Source organism: Euphorbia lathyris, chromosome 3 (genome assembly GCF_963576675.1).
Source record: "Euphorbia lathyris chromosome 3, ddEupLath1.1, whole genome shotgun sequence".
Classification (NCBI taxonomy): Eukaryota; Viridiplantae; Streptophyta; class Magnoliopsida; order Malpighiales; family Euphorbiaceae; genus Euphorbia; species Euphorbia lathyris.
Genome location: NC_088912.1, coordinates 79,058,635 through 79,082,236, shown reverse-complemented (window position 1 = coordinate 79,082,236; position 23,602 = coordinate 79,058,635). Strand labels below are relative to the sequence as shown.

The window sequence follows — 23,602 nt, the reverse complement described above, 5'->3', positions numbered from 1 at the left end:
TTAATATCATGTGAATGAACGTTTGGTTCGCACAAGGGTAACGAAATAGAATTCAGAAAAGGAAACAAAAGGAAATGAATAGAATGACCCTGAATTTCTTTATCTGTTTGTTCCAGTTTCACAAATGGTTTAACAACAATTTCTATGTATACATATGTTTCTATTTTTTTTTTTTTGGTAAGAATACATATGTTTCTATTAATAAAATATAAAAATTAAAATCAATTAAGGTAACCATTAAAATCAAAATATGATGAAATTGAAGAAACTGAAATAAAATTAATCAAAGAAAATGTATAAACATTCTATTTTAAAAAATAATTACTTTAAAATAATTAAAAATAAATATTAAAACTGAATAACATGATAAATAAAAAAATTTGGTCAAAATTATTTTTTAGAGTAAAAAAGTAAAACTAAATAAGTACATGGATTAAAAGTGAAATTAATGTAGGGATAAAAAAGGTATAAATAAATAAGTATAAAGATCAAAATAAAAATCAAAAAGTAAAATTTAGTCAAAAATATTTTTTGAGAAACAAATTTAAAAATATATAAGTACAAGGATCAAATGTAAAATTAATCAAATGATAAAAAAAAATAAAAATAAACAAATATATGGATCAAAATAAAATTTAAAAATTAAAATAGATAATAAAGTATAATTTTATAAGGAATGTAGAAGTTAAAGTTAGTAGGGGAGAGGAAATGGAATAGAAAACCTTGAGGGGGTTAGGGAATGCGATTATAGGAGTTAGGGGTAAACCCAAAACTAAAAAGTGGTAAAGATAATGACTGAATTAATAAAACAAATACCAACAAAGTGAATGAAACCTCTCATTTCCCTTACCATTTCCTTCCGTATTGAATTTATCTATAATAAAATCAAGTTTGAAGGTTGTTTTTCGGCGGATTGTATTTGATATAGTGGAGGTGTGTTCTGGAAAAATGTTGATTGATGTTCGTTACTATCGTTCTCAAATAATCATGTAGATGTAGAGATTATTAACAAGTGTTTGGAAATTGGAGACTCACCGGTTTTTTTATGATTGTCTGGAGCGTCATCATCGGAAAACTTATTGATATATGTTGACAAATATTGTAGGAACTTCGACACTTCCTTAAGACGTGATAGGGGATTTCAATGAGATGAAGACAAAAAAGGTATAATTCGATGAATAGTTTCTTAAAGTGTTTCTTAAAAGGATTCAATGATATGGAGATTCACCCTGAATGGTTTATTAAAGGGTTCGACACTTTCTTGGATCGTGGCAGGAGATTTCAACGATTTCTCGCATGAAGAAAAAAAAAGGTTTAATTCCTCACTGTGAATGGTTTCTAAAGGGTTTTCGTACTACTATCATCTCGTGTGGTCTAATTGAGGTCCCATTGTGGGGTTATCCATGGCGAGCAAAAAGAGCGGTTTTTGTACCACGGTTTAAAAACGCAGACAGATAAACACGAGCATTGGATTTATTTCGACATGTTGTTTTAGAAAATCTTACTTTCATGAAAATGCTCGAAACGTGAAATCTTTCCTATTGAATTGATCGTATCCTTTTTTACTAGAATCCTCACCCGACTAACTGGACAATTAACCGATCAGAGTTGGTTTTAAAAACAGAGATTCCAAATCGTGGATATGACTTATTAATCTTAGCATTCATCCTTTTAAATGTTGCGGCTGTTTTTTCTAATATTATTATTATTTGCCCTTTTCTAACTAGAATACAAGTATATTCAATATGTTTTCGTTTTTTTTTTCAAATATGAGTTATAAATTAATAAACTAAAATCTCTAATTTATGTGAAATCATATGAGTTAAAAATTAAAGCTAAAATTTCTAATGTATGTGAAATCATTCAAGTTAATAGGCCAGATTTTATTTTTCTGCTTGAACCGTGATTTTATCCCTTTTTACCGAGTCTTCACCCAACTACCCGAAAAATTAACCAATCAGAGTTAGCTTTAAAAACAGAGATACCAGATCCATGGATATGACTTATTAATCTTTGCATTCATCATTTTAAATATTGCGACTGTTTTTTATATTATTATTATTATTATTTGCCATTTTCTAACAAGAATAGAAGTATATTCAATATGTTTTCGTTTTTTTTCAAATATGAGTTATAAATTAATAAACTAAGATTTCTAATTTATGTAAAATCATTCGAGTTTATAGGTCATACATTATTTTTTCTGTTTGAAACTCTATGCTCGAAACGTGAACTCTTTTCTATTGAATTTATATTTTCTTTTTTTTACAAGAGCCATCACTGACTAACCGAGAATTTAACCAATCAGAGTTGGCTTTAAAAATAGAGATTTCAGATCTGTGGATATGACTTATTTTTTTTTTTTTTGGTTGGAAGATCTGTGGATATGACTTATTAATTTTGACATTCATCCTTTTAAATGTTGCGGCTGTTTTTTATTTTATTATTATTATTATTATTTGCCCTTTTCTAACTAGAATAGAAGTATATTTAATATGTTTTCAGTTTTTTTTTTTCAAATATGAGTTATAAATTATTAAACTAAAATTCCTAATTTATGTGAAATCATTCGAATTCATAGGCTATATATTATTTTTATGTTTAAAACTCTTTTTTGTAATTCCCGTATTGAATTTATCCGTACTAAAATCAAGTTTGAAGGTTGTTTTTCGTTTCAAGGGGCACAAGGCCATCAGTTTTTTATGATTGTCCGGAGAGACATCATCGAAAAATTTATTGGTTTATATTAACAAATATTGCATCAACTTCGACATTTCCTTAGGTTGTGGTAGGAGATTTCAGTGATTTAATCTTAGACTTCTCATATTTCTCTTCCAATTTGTCGCGGCGCTGCCAACCCCATTATCTATAGAATTTGAAGAAAAATGAGTCAAGCAACCGGTGCCGGAGGAGCCAAGGGCAAGAAGAAGGGAGCAACCTTCGCCATTGATTGCACAAAGCTGGTCGAGGACAAGATCATGGACATTGCTTCACTCGAAAAGTTCCTCCAGGAGCGTATCAAAGTTGGCGGCAAAGCCGGAGCTCTTGGTGATTCCGTCACTATTTCCCGCGAGAAGTCCAAGATCACTGTCACTGCTGACTCTAACTTCTCCAAACGATATCTCAAGTATTTGACAAAGAAGTACTTGAAGAAGCACAACGTGCAGGACTGGCTTCGTGTGATTGTTGCAAGCAAGGACAGGAATGTTTATGATATAACCATAACACACGTAACCCATTATCTACCTGAATAACCGTACCCACGTTCAGTACGGTATCTTACCGATAGCTCATAAGTAACTTCCTCCCTTATTCCTATAAATAGGTTTAAGTTCGAAGGAGAAAAGGTTGGCTTTTAGAGAGAAAAAAGAATACTATATTTTACGATATCTGACTTAAGCATCAGAGCGTTTGTGGGAAGATCGCTTCCCACACTGTAACAGGCTTGATCCTTAAAAAAGACGTTCAACCTTCATCCAGAGACGTTCAACCTTCATCCAGAAATGTTCAACCTTCATCCCGAGACGTTCAACCTTCATCTAGGAGGTTCGATCCTCAAGGAACGTCGATGGTTATCATCCTGATTGGAAGGACCGCCTTCCTTCAGAAGTTCAACGATGGATCTCCCGTCTTACAAATTTATTGTTTAGTTCAGGCTACAACAGTTTACGAGCTGAGATACTTCAACATTGTTGAGAATGAAGGAGAGGATGAAGAGTAAATTCTTTCAGTCCTTTTCAATGTGTCATTTCTCGATTTCTTTTTGTCCTTTTCATACAAACGTATTAGGATTTTCATTTTTATGTTCTAGATATGGAAGACAATGAAATTTTGTTAAAATTTTATTCTCAGATTTGTTTTGCTTTTTACTGTGGTTGAGATAAAAAAAGGGTATTGCTATATACCGCAACTTTTTTTCACCCACCGCACCCTTTTGACATTTATACCCTTCTCATAATTTTTTTTCCTATATTTCTCTCTCAAGCCTAAAAACCCGAATTGGACGAAAATGGACCTGAGCGTTCCCGAAGACCATGATTTCGAACACGAGGTAATCCTACGATATAAATTTAAATTAAAATTTCGTTTTTTAAATTTTGAATTTTTTTTAAATGGATTTGACCTAAACGGGCGGCGCATGCCGCTCGCCCGCACGGCCGAACGGATGAACTACCCGTTCGGCTGTGCGGACGAGCGGCATGCGCCGCTCGTTCCACCAGCCGAACGAGCAGCGCGCGCTTCTCGTTCCGCCTTGGGACGAGCAGTGTGACCTGCCCATTTAGGCCTAATGTGGCCTTTTTTTGCTTTTTAACCGGGCAGCCTGTCTGTTTAGCCTATACGAGGCCCGAACAAGCTCGGAAGTGTAATTTTTAACGTGCAGGCTGCCTGAATAAGCCCTAAATTTATATATATTTTAATTTTTACGCATATTATTACTACCTATTATGCACCCGAATGCCATTTTTTAACATTTTTGTGCGTATTGTTAATACATATTGTGCGTTTTTTATATATTTAGGAACCATTAGAAGATTGGCAACCCGACGACATTGATTACAGTTCCCGTTTTATAACGGACACCATTTTCCCTTCGTGTGAAGATGTTGTTACTTGGGCAAAACAGGTAGCTATTCGAATTGGGTTTGAGATTATAATATCTTCGCATAAACATGGTGGAAAGCAAAAGCAATTGAGATGTTCACGAGGTGAATGCTATAGAGGGAAAACAGATGACGTAGGGTTAATACGAAAAATTAAAACTAAAGCGTGCAGGTGTAAATTTGAGATTAAACCTATCAACGGTTAGACCTTACTGGTTCGGGGATAAAGGCTAAGGCTGGATTAACTGGTCAGCATAATCATTCCTTATGTGTGTATCCAGAGGGAAGTCGGCAGATGAGCGGACTCAATACCGCATCTAAATTAATCGTTCGTGATATGAGTTCGGCTCAAGCAAAGCCTTGTGCTATTTTAGCAGCCGTTAAAGAAAAGCATCCCGAAGACAACCTAACAATTAAACACGTCTACAACTATAGAGATAAGATGAGGAAGGATGGGTTCGAAGGTAGAGACTTGGCTAGTCAGTTCTATCATATTGCTCTCGAGAACAAGTATGCTCATTATACGCAAACTGAGGGTGATTCTAGCGTGACTACACATGTGTTTATTGCACATTCAAAATCAGTAGATTTATTCAGGACTTATTACTAGTACATCGGCATTGATTCAACGTACAAAACCAACAAGTACAAAATGCCATTTGTTGAAATTGTTGGGATGACGCCTTGCAATAACAATTTCAAGATTGCATATGCCATCATTAAAGATGAGACTGAAGGAAGCTACCGTTGGGTCCTGCAGCGACGGAGGGTTTTGATTGGGTTTGATCTCAACCCGACTACCGAGTCCAATGGCTCCAGCTACCGAGCCCTGTACCTCTAACAGACAGGAAGGTCAAATGCGGTCCCCACTCTTATCCACGAACAATGTGCAACCGAGCATAAGAAACGTCCAAGTTGTAGCATGTGCATCAGGAATCCGATCTCCTTGACAATACTCCAGGACGGAAGCCGCTCGTATACCGCCATTAAAGTAGTGACCATTCTGCAACTCCTCCCGAGTCATACCAAACAACTCCATCACACAAGACTGAAGCTCCTCAACACTCGTATCAATAGTCACCATAGCCCCATCGATGGGGATGCGCAAAATCTGCCACACATCATGCAACATAATGCTCATCTCACCAAACGGCATGTGGAATGATGACGTGTCTGGCTGCCACCGCTCCATAAAAGCCGCAATCAGGGGCGCATCGATGTGGCCATACATGATATTGGGTAAATGGGACAATCCAGATGACTCTATACGCGTCTGGATCTGCTTAGAAGCACCACCGTACTGAGCGTGTCTGACACCTGAGGAGGCCCCTATCCTGCCTGCTCTAGATAGCATAGGCAATATATCCCAGAAAGCTCGGATCACAAGACCATCAGATGGACCCCCAGGAATCGGGGTCTTCACTATCCAGTCATCCTCTCCATCACTCCTCGAGCGCTTGCTGCTACCTGAAATTACAGTAAACTCATTTCAGAATATTCGTATATTTTATAATAATCACGAATAAATCACATAATAATAATTAAATTTAAATTTCTCACCCGAAGACGACCCTGCTGTAGAAGCAAAACGTCCGTCACGACCCCTCGGTATGGTCTTAGTAGGTACTCGCACAGAGGATGAACTCTGAGGAGGCATAGAGTCATCTCCGTCCATCTCCACAGCATCCGCCATCTCCTCGGGCTGTGCCCTCTATGCATCCCCCATCAATATCTGCTCCGTCCATTGCCTCCGGACAGAGGCAGTCACAACACGTGACCTTGTATGTCTCTGTCCAGAACAGGCCTCAGCAATATCAGCCTGTAACACCAAAAACATTTTACATATATAAGCAAATAATTTGGGCTTGCCAACGGCCGGGCCGAATGAATTTATTTTAAAAAAAATAAATTTCGGGGCAAATTTTGCCTAAACAGAGCGCCGCAACCGTTCGACCGCTGGGCCGAACGGTTGCGGTGCTCGGGTCGGCCACAGGGTCGACCTGGGCGACGCGCCTGTTCCACCTTACAATGGAATGGGCAGCGGGCACCGTTCCACCTTACGGTGGAACGGGTGCGCCGTGCGTTCCACCGTACGGTGGAACGCACGGCCGATGCCGTTGCCACCGTAGGTGGAACGGACAGTTCGTCCGTTCCACCCGTGGTGGCAACGACATCTGCCTTCCGTTTAGGCAAAAAACATACGGGTTACGCCTCCCAATTGGAGGCGAAACCCGTGATTTCGGACTAATTTTTTTAAAAAAAACCTTACCGGAGCATTCATGAAGCCTTTACCCTTTCCTTCCTTTGGCGGCATGTCGTTTTAGGTCGGGTTTTTTGAAAATCCAAAAAGCTAGAGAGGATTTGAGAGTTTTGAGTTTTTGATTTGAAATTATGAGGAGGGCAAAATTGTCAAAAAGGTGCGGTGGAAAGTATAACCTTTGCGGTATATAGCAGCCCACTTAAAAAACAAATGTTTAATTCCTCACCCTGAATGGTTTCTTAAGGGTTTGGCACTTCCTTGGACCGTGGTAGGAGATTTCAATGATTTACTCTCGTGTGAAGATAAAAAAGGTTTAATTCCTCACGAATGGTTTCTTAAGGGTTTTTGTATGCCGGGTTATCCGTTATGAGCAAAAAGAGCGGTTTTTATACCACGAATTAAAAACGCAAACAGATAAACACGAGATCTACGACTCGACACCCTTTATGTTGATCCTCTCCCATTTAAAGCTTTCAACGTATGTAGGACTCGAACTAGAGATCTAACTTAAGCGATTTGAGGCCCTTAACCACTCAAACCAACCTTAATTGGTAAGTATCTCTATTTTTAGTTGGGAGATGATCCACCTAAAATGTACCTCATGAGCCTCAAATCGAAAAATCCGACAAACTATCAATATATATATATATATATATATATATATATATATATATATATATATGAGAGTGCTCTTGTGAGAACCCTTTTTTAGGTGAGGACACTTTGTTATATGAGAACACTCAAAACTACGCCGTTTTGAGTATAAAAATTAAATAAAACATAGGATGAAACACTTCCAGTTATACTTCATGCTACTTACCACTAAACTAATTGCTTTTCTTATACATTATGTCGCGCACTGCTTAATATACTACTATCATTGTATCTTATATTGTTTAATATTTGACGCATACACTTATTAATATCGATTAAATATGCATAATAATAAATTATTAATAGAAAAAAAGAAATGTGCATGATAATAAATTATTAATAGAAAAAAAAAGAAATGTGCATAATAATGAACTATTAATAAAAAAAAAGAAATGTGCATAATAATGAATTATTAATAGAAAAATAAATCCAAGAACATGCTCCAATTTCTTATTTATTTAATTCCTCTATATTTTTGTAATTTATGTTTTAAAATGTTAAGGATGATGTTTTAAATATTGTTACATACGTTCTACACTTAAAATTTGTGTTCTAAAAATTAAGTATAATAAAAAATCAGTAAATATATGGACCATTTTTGCATTTGTTCTATAATATAATTTATAACTCATATTCTAAATAACATAACGTATGTTCTAAAAAATATAACGTATATTCTAAAGTTTATAGTTTGTGTTCTAAAAATTAAGTATAATGTTCTAAAAAAATTAGTAGATATCTGGATCATTTTTGCATTTGTTCTATAATATAATTTATAACTCATGTTCGAAAAAACATAACGCATGTTCTAAAAATCATAACGTATGTTCTAAAAAACATGTCGTATATTCTAAACTTCATAGTTCGTATTTTAAAAGTTAAAATATATGTTCTAACGTATGTTTAAAAAAATATATTTTCTTATATAAATAAAATATTAATATGAAATTTTATTAAAATATATAATATATTTTTACTTAAAAAATATTATATGGACCATTTTTGCATTTGTTCTATAATATAATTTATAACTCATATTCTAAATAACATAACGTATGTTCTAAAGTTTATAGTTTGTGTTCTAAAAATTAAGGATAATGGGGGGTCTAGTGAGGATTTTTTGTGGTGAAGCTTATAGTATTAGATTTTTTTAAGCATCAGAAGCACTTAATAATATATAAATAAAAGAATTGTATAATTAACAAACTAAAGCAAGTGTATTTTTATTTAAAAAATATAGTATTGGATTTTTTTTAATATCAGAGTCACTTAATAATATATAAATAAAGGAATTATATAATAAACAATCTAAATAAGTGGCCCAGCGGTAGATGGTGCGTGCGTGCCACTCTTTCTATGCTCTAGTCCTAGGTTCGAATCTTTGTTAAAAACAAAGCAAGCATAGAAGACACCTTAATGTTAAGTTCACTTTTATTAACTTTACATTTAGTTAATTATATTTATCTTTCCAAACCATTTATGATTCTTTCCAACAATGCACTTTACGATTTTGGTAATAATTATGATTGTATTTTTTTTAAAGGCTTTTGAATTTTTTTTAAGAAAAAGGACGATTGCATTATTTTTTGGGAAAAGTTTAAAACCTCTGTGGTTTCACTAATTTTCAGATAAAAGACTGTGGTTTACTTTTTGTCAAAACGAGGACTGAGGTTTCGCACTTTTAATAATACTATTAAAACTATCTTTAACGATCTGAAAATGAAAATTTTCAAGAATTAAAGTTTTTCAATGTCATATTTTCTATGGAACTACATTTTCGATTTTAGAAAATCATCTTTTTTGGAACTTTCTCTCTCTAAACATTAACTTTCTCTCTCTTTACCAAACATCATCTAAATAATCTCGAAATAAAAAAGTTGAAGAATTAAAGTTGCTTAGAATACTAGTAGTTCTTAAAATATGTTATTTTTGAAGTTGTTAATGGTGATTTTAATAGTATCAATCGAAAAAGTCCTTATTTTGTTAAAGTTGAAAACCTCAGTCCTCGTTTTGACAAAAAGTAAACCACAGTCCTTTATCTGAAAATTAGTGAAACCACAGGGGTTTTATTTGAACTTTACCCTTATTTTTTTAAATAAAATCATACAATATATTTCTCTAAAATAATATAATATATTATGAGATATAATTATAATATATATTTAATATAAGTTGAAAATTTTGAGAAATATGATATATAGTGTTAAAAAATTAGACTATTTGGACTATTTAAGCGTCAAAAATTAAGAATTCGTTCTGACTTTCTTCACCTAGGCGTTGAGCGATTTTTGGTCTCCTGGCCGTTTTTTGACCACCTAAAAGCCGCACGGGAGCTGTTTGGGCGGTGATCAAAATAGAAAATATTTTTTTCATTATTATTTTGGTTTTTTCTTTATTATAATTAACTTTTGAACATTGTCGTATGGTTTTTTGATAAATTTGTTTTTTTTATTATAATTTACTTTTAAACATTATTGCATGATTTTTGGTAAATTTTGTTTACTATTTTTCGGATATTTTTGTTTAATTGTGTTCTCCACCTGTTTCTATAATATGATTGAACACTTTAAGGACAAAGTTTCATAGTTTTCGGTTAATTATATTACTTATGGATATTATTTTTTTACTTGTTTTAATAATATTTCTGTTGAAATGTTTTTTCACACGTTTTTAAAAGAATACAAACATATATGTTTTTCTAGATTAAATTGTTTTATATTACTATTTTTAGAAAATATAATACATATTTTACTTGCATTTATAAACAAAACTAAAAAATACAAATTCGATTAATCCCGACTAATCATCGATTAATTTCGGATTAATCCCCAAATGCCTTGTCCAGTACTTATATTTTCAACACTTAGGTAAATTATGCAGAAACCTAATGGTTTTAGGTGAAGTTCATATTTCGGGCTATAAAGTTTTAATTGAGTCAAACTTTCCATAAATCAGGGTTATAAATTTTTAATTAAGTCTTATTTATTTTTAAAATTGCAATGGTACATAAATTAATTACAACTTTACTCAAATCATGTCTAAAAATAGAAGATTTATGTAAAGTGCAAATAATATCATTATATAATCTAATTCATTTTCAGTTTATAATCATTCACCATACGAAAGCGAAAAATAGATATTGATCTAGCCCTATGAAATAAAGGCATTAAACCTGCAAGACAGATTTGCCCCTAATCTGGATGAAGCCTAGAAAAATGCTTTTTCTGATCTCCGATTTTGATGGTTATTATATCATTGGACTCTTCTCGATGAGACAAACATTTTTGTATCACATAGTCCAAAAATAAAAATGATCCGAACTAAATATGTTACTCTAAGATCGTCTAAAGTTTTTGTTTGGAAACTTCGAATGGTCATCACTCCTTCGTTTGACCTTCGAATTGAGCCTAGAAAAGTGTGTTATGCTTAGAATGGAAAATAGTTGATTTTAAGCCCTAAGATTGACATAAATGAGTTTGGATATCGATCTTTGATCCTTTACAAAGCGACGTGAGATCCACCTGAAACATATCGAGCACAAGTAACATGAATTCATCATTAGGGTCGGAAAAGTCCGTGCCACTAGTAATTTAATGTAACATAATGTAGCTTAACGAAACTTAATATAACTTAGTATACCGTAACTTAGCATAACTTAACGTAACGTAACATAACTTAGTGTAATGTAACTTAGCGTAACGTAACTTAGCGCAAGGTAGCTTAACATTACGATAAGGTAATGTCATGACCCATCCCACGGACCGTGACCGGCGCTAGGGAACGGGTAAGCTGAAGCTACCGAAACCCGTAGCAAGCCTTAATATAATATAAAATCAACCTTACCAATAGTCTTAACATAATTTAATATTAAAACCTTCAAAAATAAACACACACATAATCCTCAAACTGGTACTGCGGTCTAGAATATAAATTTTTAACATAATTTATTAAATAGTCATACATAGTAAGATAGATGTGCTGCCCGAAGAAAGAAATTAGGCTGCAACAGACTTCTAGTCACCTGAAAAATTAAGGAGTCAAACCTCTCATAGTGAATTAATTATATGCAATGCATGAGTAATTTAACATTTATGTCACACACAATAATAATAATAATAATAATAATAATAATAATAATAATAATATATAATATAAGTGATCACACAATATGCTTTTCATAAAATTGTCTTATAAATAAATAGATAGGTGGTGTGTTGGACCCTAAACCTCAATACCCAATCTAATAATCCACCAATAATCACCATTTCACTCATATCCAATAACTGGGGGACCGAGAATAACTCAACCGACCACATGCCCAGTTAGCTGGAGGACCGAGAATAACTCAACTGATTCCGTACCCAGCCTCACTTAAATCCAAAATCCACATACCATATAGCCCGAGAATATCTCAACCGAGCTTATCCATATATCACAACATTCACAATATTAGTATCATCAATATCCAATAACCCGATAGTACCTGTGCGCATAAGGTCCTGATGCCACTCACCAGGAAGCATGTCCATAACACGTATTTATCCACAAATAATTACGTATAAATTATTATAAACAATAAGACACTTTTATAAGTAAAAATAATACTTTACTTGAAATATCATAAAATCATTTATTATGAATGCAAATGCTAAATTAAAAATGCATAACATATAATTAACTCACAAATTGCTCATAGCCGACTGTCCTAATTTTCAGGTAGTGCTGCTTCTCCTACTAGTTGAGTATCTAAAAGAGATAGTATTATTTTTTAGAATTTATATATGTTTAGGGAAATATTAAAATTTATTTTGTCTCGTTTTACAGATTGTCTACCGAAAATTCGGCAGAGTCTCCCCTATAAAACGAACATCCTCCTAGTAATAACTAGGGTCAACCCTGCAATACAATACTGTAACACCCTGGTCCAATACCATGTAGATATTGTCCGCTCTGGCCCAATTCCAACACATTGGGCCTCACGACTTTAAAACGCGTCTACATGTATTGGATTCACATCTTACTAATAAGCCCCAATCACTCCCTCTCCATTTCCGATGTGGGATTCAGTTCATTTCTGCCCCCATCGCCATCCCTTAGGACCGCTCCTTGCTCAGGCCTTCTTACCCCGGTGCCACCCACTCCGGATCGGGTCGTTAAAGGCCCACCAGCTTCCACCTGGTTCGTCCCCGAACCACACATCGTACGTGGAGAGTCGGCTCTGATACCAATTGTAACACCCTGGTCCAATACCATGTTACAGGATCTCAGTGACTTCTTGAGGTTACAACCTCCAAAGTTTTCGGGTGAGGATTCTGTAACAGATCCTATGGATTTTCTGGATGCTATGGACAGATGTTATGAGGTCTTGGGGTGCACCAGTGCTAGGATGGTATTGTTAGCAGGGAATCAGTTACAAGGAGTGGCACGTAGTTGGTATCTTTCCAAGAGAGGGAATGGACTTGATAACGCTTTCCTTTGGCCACAGTTCCGTGATTCTTTCTTAGAGAGGTTCCTTCCTCCCAGTGTTAAGGAAGCTAAAGCTTTAGAGTTTGAAGTGCTGAAACATGGTGGTATGACTGTGAGTGAATATGAAATGAAATTCACTCGACTTGCTCGTTTCGGTGAGCATCTTATTCCAACTGAGGAGAGGAAGGCAAGGAGGTTTGAGAGGGGACTTCGGGACATACTGTTAGACCGAATTGCTCCTTTACGATTGTCTAGCTTGGAGGAAGTGGTGGATCGATCCAGGCAGATGGAGATGTTTGATGATCAGCGTAGGGCTCGTGATCAGAACAAACGTGCTCGATATGACAACCATAGTGGTTAGCATAGTACGAGAAGTAACTATTCAGTATCTCATGGGTCCCATTCCTTAACTAGCCAAGGAGGGCAATACTCCAAGAATAATCAGAGATATGGTCAGAGAGCTCAATCCACTGGTAGTCAGAATAGTCAAAGTTCCTCTAGATCGTCATTCCCTACTTGTCAGCTTTGCGGTAAATTTCATGGTAACTCTCCATGCCATCGAACAACTGGGGCTTGTTTTGGCTGTGGTCAAGTGGGACATAGAAGAAAAGATTGCCCAAGCAGTAACACAACACTAGCTGTGGGTCAGGATACAGTTTCTGCTCCTTTTATCGGTACTCAGCCATCTTCTCAATATGGTGGTAGAGGCTAGAGTTCAGGAGGTCGAGGTCAGGGTGGTCGAGGTCCCAATTCAGCTCCTAATCATGCAACAGCAGGTCGAGGTCAGTCTAGAGCCTTTGCTCTGACACAGCAGGATGCTCAGGCATCTAATGCAGTGGTGACAGGTACCATTTCTGTATGTTCATTTGATGCTAGAGTTTTGATTGATCCTGGTGCTACACATTCCATTGTTTCTCCTTGTTTTTCTATGAAATTTGGTGTACCACCCACTATGTTAGATTGTCCGTTATCTGTGGCAACGCCTATAGGAGATGTCCTTGACATAAATCTAACTTTTAAGAATTGCTTAGTAAAAGTAGGGGAAAGGGAACTCTTAGCTGATCTTGTATTACTTGAAATGTTAGATTTTGATGTGCTTTTGGGAATGGATTGGTTAGCCTCATATCATGCCTCTTTAAACTGTTATAGCAAGTTAGTAACTTTCAAAATTCCTGGGGAGATAGAATTTCAATTTCAAGGAGATCGTAGCATGGCTCCTCATAGTCTTATTTCTGCTATTACTGCAAGAAGATTGTTGTATAAGAACTGTGAAGGGTTTCTAGCTTATGTTAAGGATACTCAAGCCAAGGGTATCGAGTTGGAGAATGTTGATGTGGTGAATGAGTTTATTGACGTCTTTCCTGAAGATTTGACAGGTTTGCCACCTGAGAGAGTAATCGATTTCTGTGTTGACTTAGCACCCAAAACAAGACCCATATCTATGCCTCCTTACCGAATGGCTCCTGCTGAACTAAAGGAGTTGAAGGAACAATTACAAGACTTGCTTGACAAAGGGTTCATCCGCCCTAGTGTCTCTCCTTGGGGTGCTCCTGTGTTGTTTGTGAAGAAGAAGGATGGGTCAATGAGGTTGTGCATTGATTATCGACAGTTGAACAAGGTCACAATACGTAACAAATACCCTCTTCCTCGAATCGATGATCTATTTGATCAGCTCTAGGGTGCAAAGTACTTTTCTAAGATCGATCTGAGGTCCGGTTATCATCAGTTGAGGGTTAAAAATGTTGACATACCTAAGACAGCTTTCAGGACTAGGTATGGTCACTATGAATTTCTGGTGATGCCTTTTGGTCTCACTAATGCTCCTGCAGCTTTTATGGATCTAATGAATAGGGTGTTTAAGCCCTTCCTTGATCGTTTTGTGATAGTGTTCATAGATGACATTTTGGTGTATTCTAAAAGTAAAGAAGAACATGAGCAGCATCTGAGGCTTGTTCTTCAGACTTTAAGAGAGAACCAGTTGTATGCTAAGTTCTCAAAATGTGAATTCTGGTTGGATAGTGTCGCATTCTTAGGGCACGTAGTATCCAAAGATGGGGTGAGTGTTGATCAGAAGAAGGTTGATGCCGTTCTTCATTGGCCAAGGCCTAGTTCAGTGTCGGAGATTCGAAGTTTTCTTGGGTTAGCGGGTTATTATCGACGTTTTGTGCAAGACTTTTCTCGAATAGCTTCTCCTTTAACCAAGTTAACCCAGAAGAATGTGAAGTTTCAGTGGTCAGAAGCATGTGAGAAGAGTTTTGAAGAATTGAAAGTTCGTTTGACTTCAACACCAGTGTTAGCCCTTCCATCTGGATCCGGGGGCTACACAGTGTTTTGTGATGCTTCAAGGGTTGGTCTGGGATGTGTATTGATGCAACATGGGCATGTGATTGCATATGCTTCTCGCCAATTAAAGCAACATGAACAGAATTATCCAACTCATGATTTAGAAATGGCAGCAGTGATCTTTGCCCTAAAGATATGGAGACATTACTTGTATGGGGAGACATGTGAGATTTTCACTGACCATAAAAGTCTAAAATACATCTTTGATCAGCGTGATTTGAATTTGAGGCAGAGAAGATGGGTGGAGTTTCTCAAGGATTATGATTGCACAATTCAATACCATCCAGGAAAAGCAAATGTTGTAGCAGATGCTTTAAGTAGGAAATCTCTGGGTAGCCTAGCTCATCTTTCTGTAGTGAGGAGACCTTTGATTGGTGACATTCATGAATTGATTGACCAAGGAGTAGAATTTGAGGCAACATCTAAAGCGTTAGTAGCTCATTTTCGTGTTAGACCTATTCTATTAGATAGAATCAAGGCAGCAACAAGAAGATCCTCAATTGTGTAAAGTTAAGGATGATGTTTGTCAGGGTAAGGTTCAAGACTTCATGATTGGTGATGATGGAGTTCTTCGTTATGGGACTAGACTGTGTGTTCCTAGTGTTGATGATTTAAAAAGGGAAATTTTGGAGGAAGCACACTGTTCGGCTTATACAGTTCATCCTGGTTCCACTAAGATGTATAGAGATTTAAGAGAATTATACTGGTGGAGTGGAATAAAGAGAGATGTTGCAGACTTTGTTGCTAAATGCCTTACTTGTCAACAAATCAAGGCAGGACATCAGAGACCGTCTGGGTTGCTCCAACCATTACCTATTCCTAAGTGGAAGTGGGAGAATATTGCTATGGACTTTGTGGTAGGATTGCCTCGTACTAGGGGAGGGTACGATTCCATTTGGGTGATAGTCGACCGTTTAACTAAGTCAGCTCATTTTCTTCATGTGAAGACAACCTATGATTTCTCTAAGCTTGCTCAGTTATACATTGATGAGATTGTTAGACTTCATGGAGTTCCAGTCTCTATCGTGTCAGATCGTGGTGCTCAATTTACTTCTCAATTTTGGAAGAAATTTCAAGAAGCGTTAGGTACAAGACTCCAATTTAGCACAACGTTTCATCCTCAGACCGACGGTCAGTCAGAGAGGACTATTCAGACTTTAGAGGATATGCTTCGAGCTTGTATCTTTGATTTTGGTCAAAATTGGGATCATCATTTGCCTTTGGTAGAGTTTGCTTATAACAATAGCTATCAAGCTAGCATTGAGATGGCGCCTTATGAAGCCTTGTATGGTCATAAGTGTCGGTCGTCGATTTGTTGGGATGAGGTTGGAGAAAGGAGACTCACTAGACCTGAGTTGATACAGTTGACTTCAGATAAAGTTCGTGTTATTCGTGATAGACTCTTAACAGCTCAGAGTAGGCAAAAGAGTTATGTTGATCCGAGGCGCAAGAATGTAGAATTTCAGATCGGTGATCATGTGTTTCTAAAGGTCTCTCCGATGAAAGGAATCATGCGTTTTGGCAAGAAAGGAAAATTGAGTCCGCGTTATGTAGGCCCGTTTGAGATTCTTGAAAGGATTGGTGCAGTCGCATATCGTTTAGCTCTTCCACCTGATTTCTCTAAGGTTCATCCGGTATTCCACATATCGATGCTTAGGAAATACATTCCTGATGCGTCCCATGTCTTACAACCTCAAGCTATACAAGTTAGAGATGATCTGTCTTATGAGGAGCAACCTATAAAGATTTTAGATAGTCAAGTTCGCAAGCTGCGTTCAAAAGAAATTCCTTTAGTTAAAGTTCTTTGGCAAAACCACTCTAGTAGTGAAGCGACTTGGGAGACTGAATCCGAGATGCGAACCAGATATCCTCATTTGTTCGATGTTTGAGGTTAATGTCCTTATAATTTAAATTTAGGGACCAAATTTTCTTTAGGGGGGAAGAATGTAATGACCCTAACCTAAATAATATATGTTTATATCATTCTCACGATACCACGTTATTTAATTTACAGCACTTTTACTTTTATCAAAATTATATTTATTATGTTGTAGTTATTAGTCAATTACATTATTTTAAGTATAATAATTATTTTAATTATTTTAAAAGTATTTTAATCCATAGGTTTAACCATTACCTTATCTTTTTAAACCTAATCCCTTTTGTTTCCGAAAACACTTTTCTTCCTTTACTCTTTCGAAGAGCGGCCGTCATTCCCACTGCTCTTCAATTAAGGTTCCAAGTTTTGCTGTTGAAGTCGATTTTGATTGGTTCACCAAGTAAGTGGATTCATGTATCTTTTATATACTTTTTACCAATTAAATTAGGCTTGTAGAGTTTCAATTTGTTGTTTTGCTAAATCATGAATAACTACACATCAAACTAATATTTTATTCTACTATTTTATTACTTCTTAATGATGAATCCTACAAATGCTACTTCAATTTTGTCTCTGAACTTTGAAATCTGGACTTTAAAAACAGAGACTTAATGTTTATCTTTAATACCAACTTTACCCTTTGTTTACCATGGATTCAATTATCAATTATAATACATATTTTAGTTTTGAATTATTTGAATACTAAGCATATATATATATTACAAACTAAACTAGTTTCATAACTTATATATATAATATTTTTTTTATGTTTATTGTTCCGCCTGGTTTTGGTATAATCAGTATACCCTTTAATGTTTTAATCTTTATCAATTGATTTAAATGTGCATTTTATACTCTAATTTTCTTTACTTTTCAATTAGAAATTATGGTTATAGAATACTCATATTTCTTTTAGGAAGTATATATGGATTTTCCTGCTCCCTGAATCTCTAGTGTCTATAACAATGTAGTTCCTATTCGAGCTTAGATTAATTTGTTCGGTTTCCGTCATTCTCTATCAATAGGAAATTCAGAAATTCCCTTGGACTGTTAATCGACAAGAATTCACGATCTTAGGCAAAGCAGTGTTTCAAAATCTCAGGTGGGTGGTAATTATAGTACATGACATTGTTTGATTGAAATATTAGACTGAAAAACTGTTATCCAAAAATTAGCGTTTGACTGTATATTTTCGTTCCTAAAAACGTATAGCTTAAACCTTATGTTTACTAAATATCCTTAGTATTAGAGCGTATATTCTGGGAACAGGCCTTTATATTGATTGTTTTATTATCAGGTACAATGAATTTATTAAAATTTGATTTGATATGATTTGTAGTTTCTGATACGCGTTTTATCGCAGTTATTACCTTTGTTTTAGAAATCTGATAATTCGTTCAATCAGTTATGATTTTCTGATTTATATATGTATACTATATGTTTTCAAACTGGTACAAGTGCTCAGTATATCTGTATCTGTTATCTGGCCTCTCACTGATCTTCATAACATTAGGTCCTTGCATTTGTCTTTGAGTCAGGTTGTCAGTTGTCAGTTTGTCGTCAGTTGTGTCAGCATTAAAATCATGCATAAGATCGGTGAAGGCGATTATCTGTTATCTGTATCTGTTATTGGTAGCGCTTACCATTTATCTGGCCCTGGTGGTGTGCAGTATCACCACTCTGTTACACTGTACCATGTGTTTTAAAAGCTTTTGGCCTTATTTTCTGATTATTCTAATTTTGATGTTTTGAAAGGTTTCAGTATTACGTTTGACAATTGATTGTCAGCATTTTGAATTGATTATCTTATATTGACCCTGTATTTAACTGATTTTGAAACACTATATTTTGAATTATATTTGTCATAATTTAAAAGTATCAGCCTGTCTGCCTGTTCCTTTTCTGCTGTGTGCTATAGCTACTACTCACTGAGGTTTTCGCTCGTATAGACGAAAATCTCATACCACGTTGAATCTTTCTTTTTCAGATTAAGGTCCCTGTTCGTGAGGTAACCCTTGGATTGATGTTGAAGGAGACTGCTTAAGCATTTAGCTTTATTTTATCCGTTAGAGAATTTTGATTATTGAGGCTTAGACGTGCACATTTGATTCTTTTAAGGTTTATTGATGTAATTGAGATGACTTTGATATTGTGTTAGTAAATTTTGGAATTCCTATCAGTTCAGAATTAAGGCTAGCATAGATTAAAGTTAATTTAATTTATGCGCCGGTCATGGCCTGGGTTGGGTCGTGACAAATACACTTCTATATTCAAAAATATTCAAAGTCCAAACCGGGACTCCATAGACTACAATTTATCAACCCGGTTGGACATCAATCATCCGACAGTTCCATAACTGTCAGTAATTCCAATACTTTACTTTTAAAATTACTCATCATCAAACAACATATAAACATATATACTTATAATCATTTTTCATAATATTTATATCAATCAAATTAACTAATCAATAATCTTAAGAGCATAATTAATTAAGTATGCTTAGTCCAATCTCCCTTCAACCTTTATTTTTAAAATTATATAGTCTGAATTTTTTATTTAAATGAGGATCCAAAAATTATTTTTAACCCAACTTAATTATTTTCTTTAATTTCACCTAACTATATACTTTCGTAATTTATAGAGACTAAACGGTAAGAAATTTGGCCAAGGTCCAAGAATTAATGTTGCTCCAAATAATATTTAGAACATTATGAAGTTAACCAAGTAATTTTTCTGCACTTATTTTATATGTCACCGGAAAATATCACCGGTGTTCGAGATCCGCCTATCGGAAAAATTAAAGTTTATTGTTTTGAGAAATTAATTATACCAATTTGTTCCTTATGATTCCAAGAGTTTAGAACCAGTCTCAAAACACCCAAAATTGACCGGAAAATTAAACTTTGGTTAGATTTCTTACTTTTTCCGGTGTAGCTCCGATTACACCTCAAAACTCATTGGATGCATCAAAATCTAGTGTATCCATAGGTAAATCGACCCCCTGAGTCCATTTTTGGTGTTAGAATTGCAAAATAATGAATATAGAACCGAGAAATAGAGAGAATAGCAATAGTGACGAATTTTCTCTCTCTAAACGATTTTTAAAAACTCAAAATCTCACCATAAAACTTACATGCACTTGTAGCTGGAGTTGAGAGCTTCGTTTCGGTATAAAGAACTCCAAAAACGGTGAAGAAATGAGTAAGAATGAGGTATATGAAGATTGAGGAATGGAAATGTGTTTTCAATGGAGGAATGAAGATGATATGCGAATTTGCAGATTTTAATTTACCAACAATTGGCTAAATTTCCATATTGGTCCCTATATTTATAATATCTTTAAAAAAATTCCCAAAAGTAATTATATTTTAGCCTTAACTCCTTCTAACTAATCATTTTAGCAATTAGTGTAAATATATATAATTTGGGGTATTACAATCCTTTCCCCCTTAAAGAAATTCGTCCTCGAATTTAAAATTGAAGCACTAACCTCATGTTTGAAATAGATAAGGATAATTGTCCTTCATCTCCAATTCGGATTCCCAAGTGCACTCTTCCATGGAATGATTACTCCATAACACCTTCACCATTGGGATGACTTTCGATCGTAGTTGGCGAACTTGATGATCCACAATCGCCACTGGTTGCTCCTCATAAGATAAATCTTCACTATCTTCTATCGCTTGAGGATGAAGAACATGAGAAGGATCAGGAATATATGGAACACGGGATGAACATGTGATAAGTTGGGAGGCAATGCTAATTGATATGCAACTTCGCCTATTCTCTTCAAAATCTCAAACGGTTCGATGTATCTAGGTGTCAACTTTCATTTCTTTCCGAATCTTATGATTCCTTTCATTGGTGACACTTTGATAAAAACATAGTCCCTTTCTATGAATACCACGTCTTTCCTCCTAGGACACACATAGCTTTTCTGCCTACTAAAGGTAGTTTGTAACTTTTGACGAATGATGGGAACCTTTTCAGAAGTTATTTATATTATCTCTAGACCAGTAAGCTTCCTTTCACCAACTTCTTCCCAACATAAAGGAGATCTGCACTTTTTACCATATAATGCTTCATAAGGAGCATTGAATGCTTGAATGATAACTATTATTATATGCAAATTCAATGAGAGGCAAATATGTATCCCAATGACCACCAAAGTCCAACACACACATTCTCAACATGTCTTCTATCATTTGGATTGTTCTTTCAGATTGACCATCTATTTGTGGATGAAAAGCTGTGCTAAAATTTAATCTAGTGCCCAAAGCACTTTGGAGTTTTTCCCAAAATTTTGAAGAAAATACTGAGCCTCTATTTGACACAATAGACACTGGTACTCCATGTAGGCAAATAATTTTATCCACGTACAACTGTGACAATTTTTCCACTGAATATATTGTCTTTACTGGAAGAAAATGCGCTGACTTGGTTAATCTATCAACTATGACCCAAATAGAATTATATCCGATTAAAGCACGGGGCAATCCAACTACAAAATACATGGTTACTCGCTCCCATTTCCATTCTGGAATAGGCAATTGTTGTAATAATCCCAAAGGCTTCTGATGTTCAAGTTTCACTTGTTGATAAGTCAAACATCGAGATACAAACTCTGCTACATCTCGCTTCATACCATTCCACCAATACAACTTCTTAAGATCTTGATACATCTTTGTAGAGCCTGGATGCACATTATAAGCTACAAAGTGTGCTTCTTCCATGATCTCTTTCCTCAAATCATCTACATTGGGAACACAAAATCGGTCTCCATATCATAGACATCCACCATCGTTAATTCTAAAATCTCGAGCCTCACCATCATTCAATTCATCTACAATCTTACACAACTGAGGATCTCTTGATTGAGCTGCCTTGATTCTATCAAGTAATACCGATCTAACCTTAAAGTGAGCTAAGAATGTGACATGATGATTCAACGCTAGTTGCACTCCATAATCATACAGATCGTGTATTTCTTTAATCAAAGGCCTTCTTTCTAAGCTAATATGAGCTAAACTTCCTGAAGATTTCCTGCTTAGAGCATCTGCCACGACATTAGCTTTACCCGGATGATATAAAATTGCACAATCATAATCTTTCAAAAGTTCCATCCAACGTCTCTACCTTAAATTCAAATCCCTTTGCTGGAATATTTATTTAAGACTCTTGTGATCAGTGTAAATTTCACAAGCTTTTCCATATAGATAGTGCCTCCAGATCTTTAGTGCAAATATTACTGCTGCCATCTCTAAGTCGTGAGTTGGATAATTCTGTTCATGTTTCTTTAATTGTCTCAAAGCATAGGCTACAACCCTACCATTTTGCATCAAAACACAGCCTAAGCCAACTCTAGAAGCATCACAATATACAGTGAATCCTCCCGATCCAGATGGTAAAGTGAGTATCGGTGCTGAAGTCAAACATTCCTTTAGCTTTTGAAAACTATTCTCACATGCTTCTGACCATACAAAAGGAATATTTTTCTGAGTTAGCCGAGTTAAAGGTGCAGCTATCTTGGAAAAATCTTGAACAAATCTCCTATAGTAGCCGGCTAAACCCAGAAAACTACGAATTTCTGTCACTGTAGTAGGTCTCTTCCAATTGGTGATTGCTTCTACCTTTTTAGGATCTACTTGAATTCCATCTTTGGACACTACATGTCCTAAGAAGCCACACTTTCCATCCAAAACTCACATTTAGAGAACTTAGCATAAAGTTGATGTTCTCTCAAAGCATGCAATACCATTCTCAAATGGTTGGCGTGTTCCTCCTCGTTCCGTGAATATATCAAGATATCATCAATGAACACAATCACAAAGCGGTCTAAGAATGGTCTAAACACCCTATTCATTAGATCCATAAAGGTTGATGGTGCATTGGTTAAACCAAACGACATTACCAAAAATTCATACTGGCCATATCATGTTCTGAATGATGTCTTGGGTATATATTCGCTCCTAATTCTCAAATGATGATACCCAGATTGCAAATCAATTTTAGAGAAGTGCCACACACCTTGCAATTGATCAAATAAATCATCAATTCGAGGAAGAGGGTATTTGTTACGGATTGTCACCTTATTCAACTGTCTATAATTAATGCAAAGCCGAAACAATCCATCTTTCTTCTTAACGAACAACACCGGAGCACCCCAAGGAGACACACTAGGTCGAATGAAGCCTTTATCAATTAAATCTTGCAACTGTTCCTTCAACCTTTTCAATTCTACCGGCGCCATTCTATAAGGTGGCATGGATATTGGGGTAGTACCAGGAACTAAGTCAATACAAAATTCAATTTCTCTTTCAAGAGGTAACCCTGGTAATTCCTTGAGAAAAATAATCTGAAAATTTATTAACAATAGGAACATTCTCTACTTTACCC

At 35.4% G+C, this 23,602-nt stretch overlaps 1 protein-coding gene across 1 annotated transcript; it reads left to right on the top strand.

Annotated features, from left to right (window-relative positions):
* The first annotated feature begins 2,885 nt into the window (after positions 1-2,885).
* On the top strand, positions 2,886-3,861 carry LOC136224261 (large ribosomal subunit protein eL22z-like). The gene is made up of 3 exons (XM_066012540.1): positions 2,886-3,206; position 3,409; positions 3,666-3,861. Exons 1-3 carry the CDS (start codon positions 2,886-2,888, stop codon positions 3,719-3,721), a joined length of 378 nt encoding a protein of 125 aa, XP_065868612.1. The 3' UTR covers positions 3,722-3,861.
* Positions 3,862-23,602: the final 19,741 nt, after the last annotated feature.

Excerpts from the sequence above, each read along its gene's own strand:
- LOC136224261 (XM_066012540.1), top strand. The coding sequence starts at position 2,886 with ATGAGTCAAGCAACCGGTGCCGGAGGAGCCAAGGGCAAGAAGAAGGGA.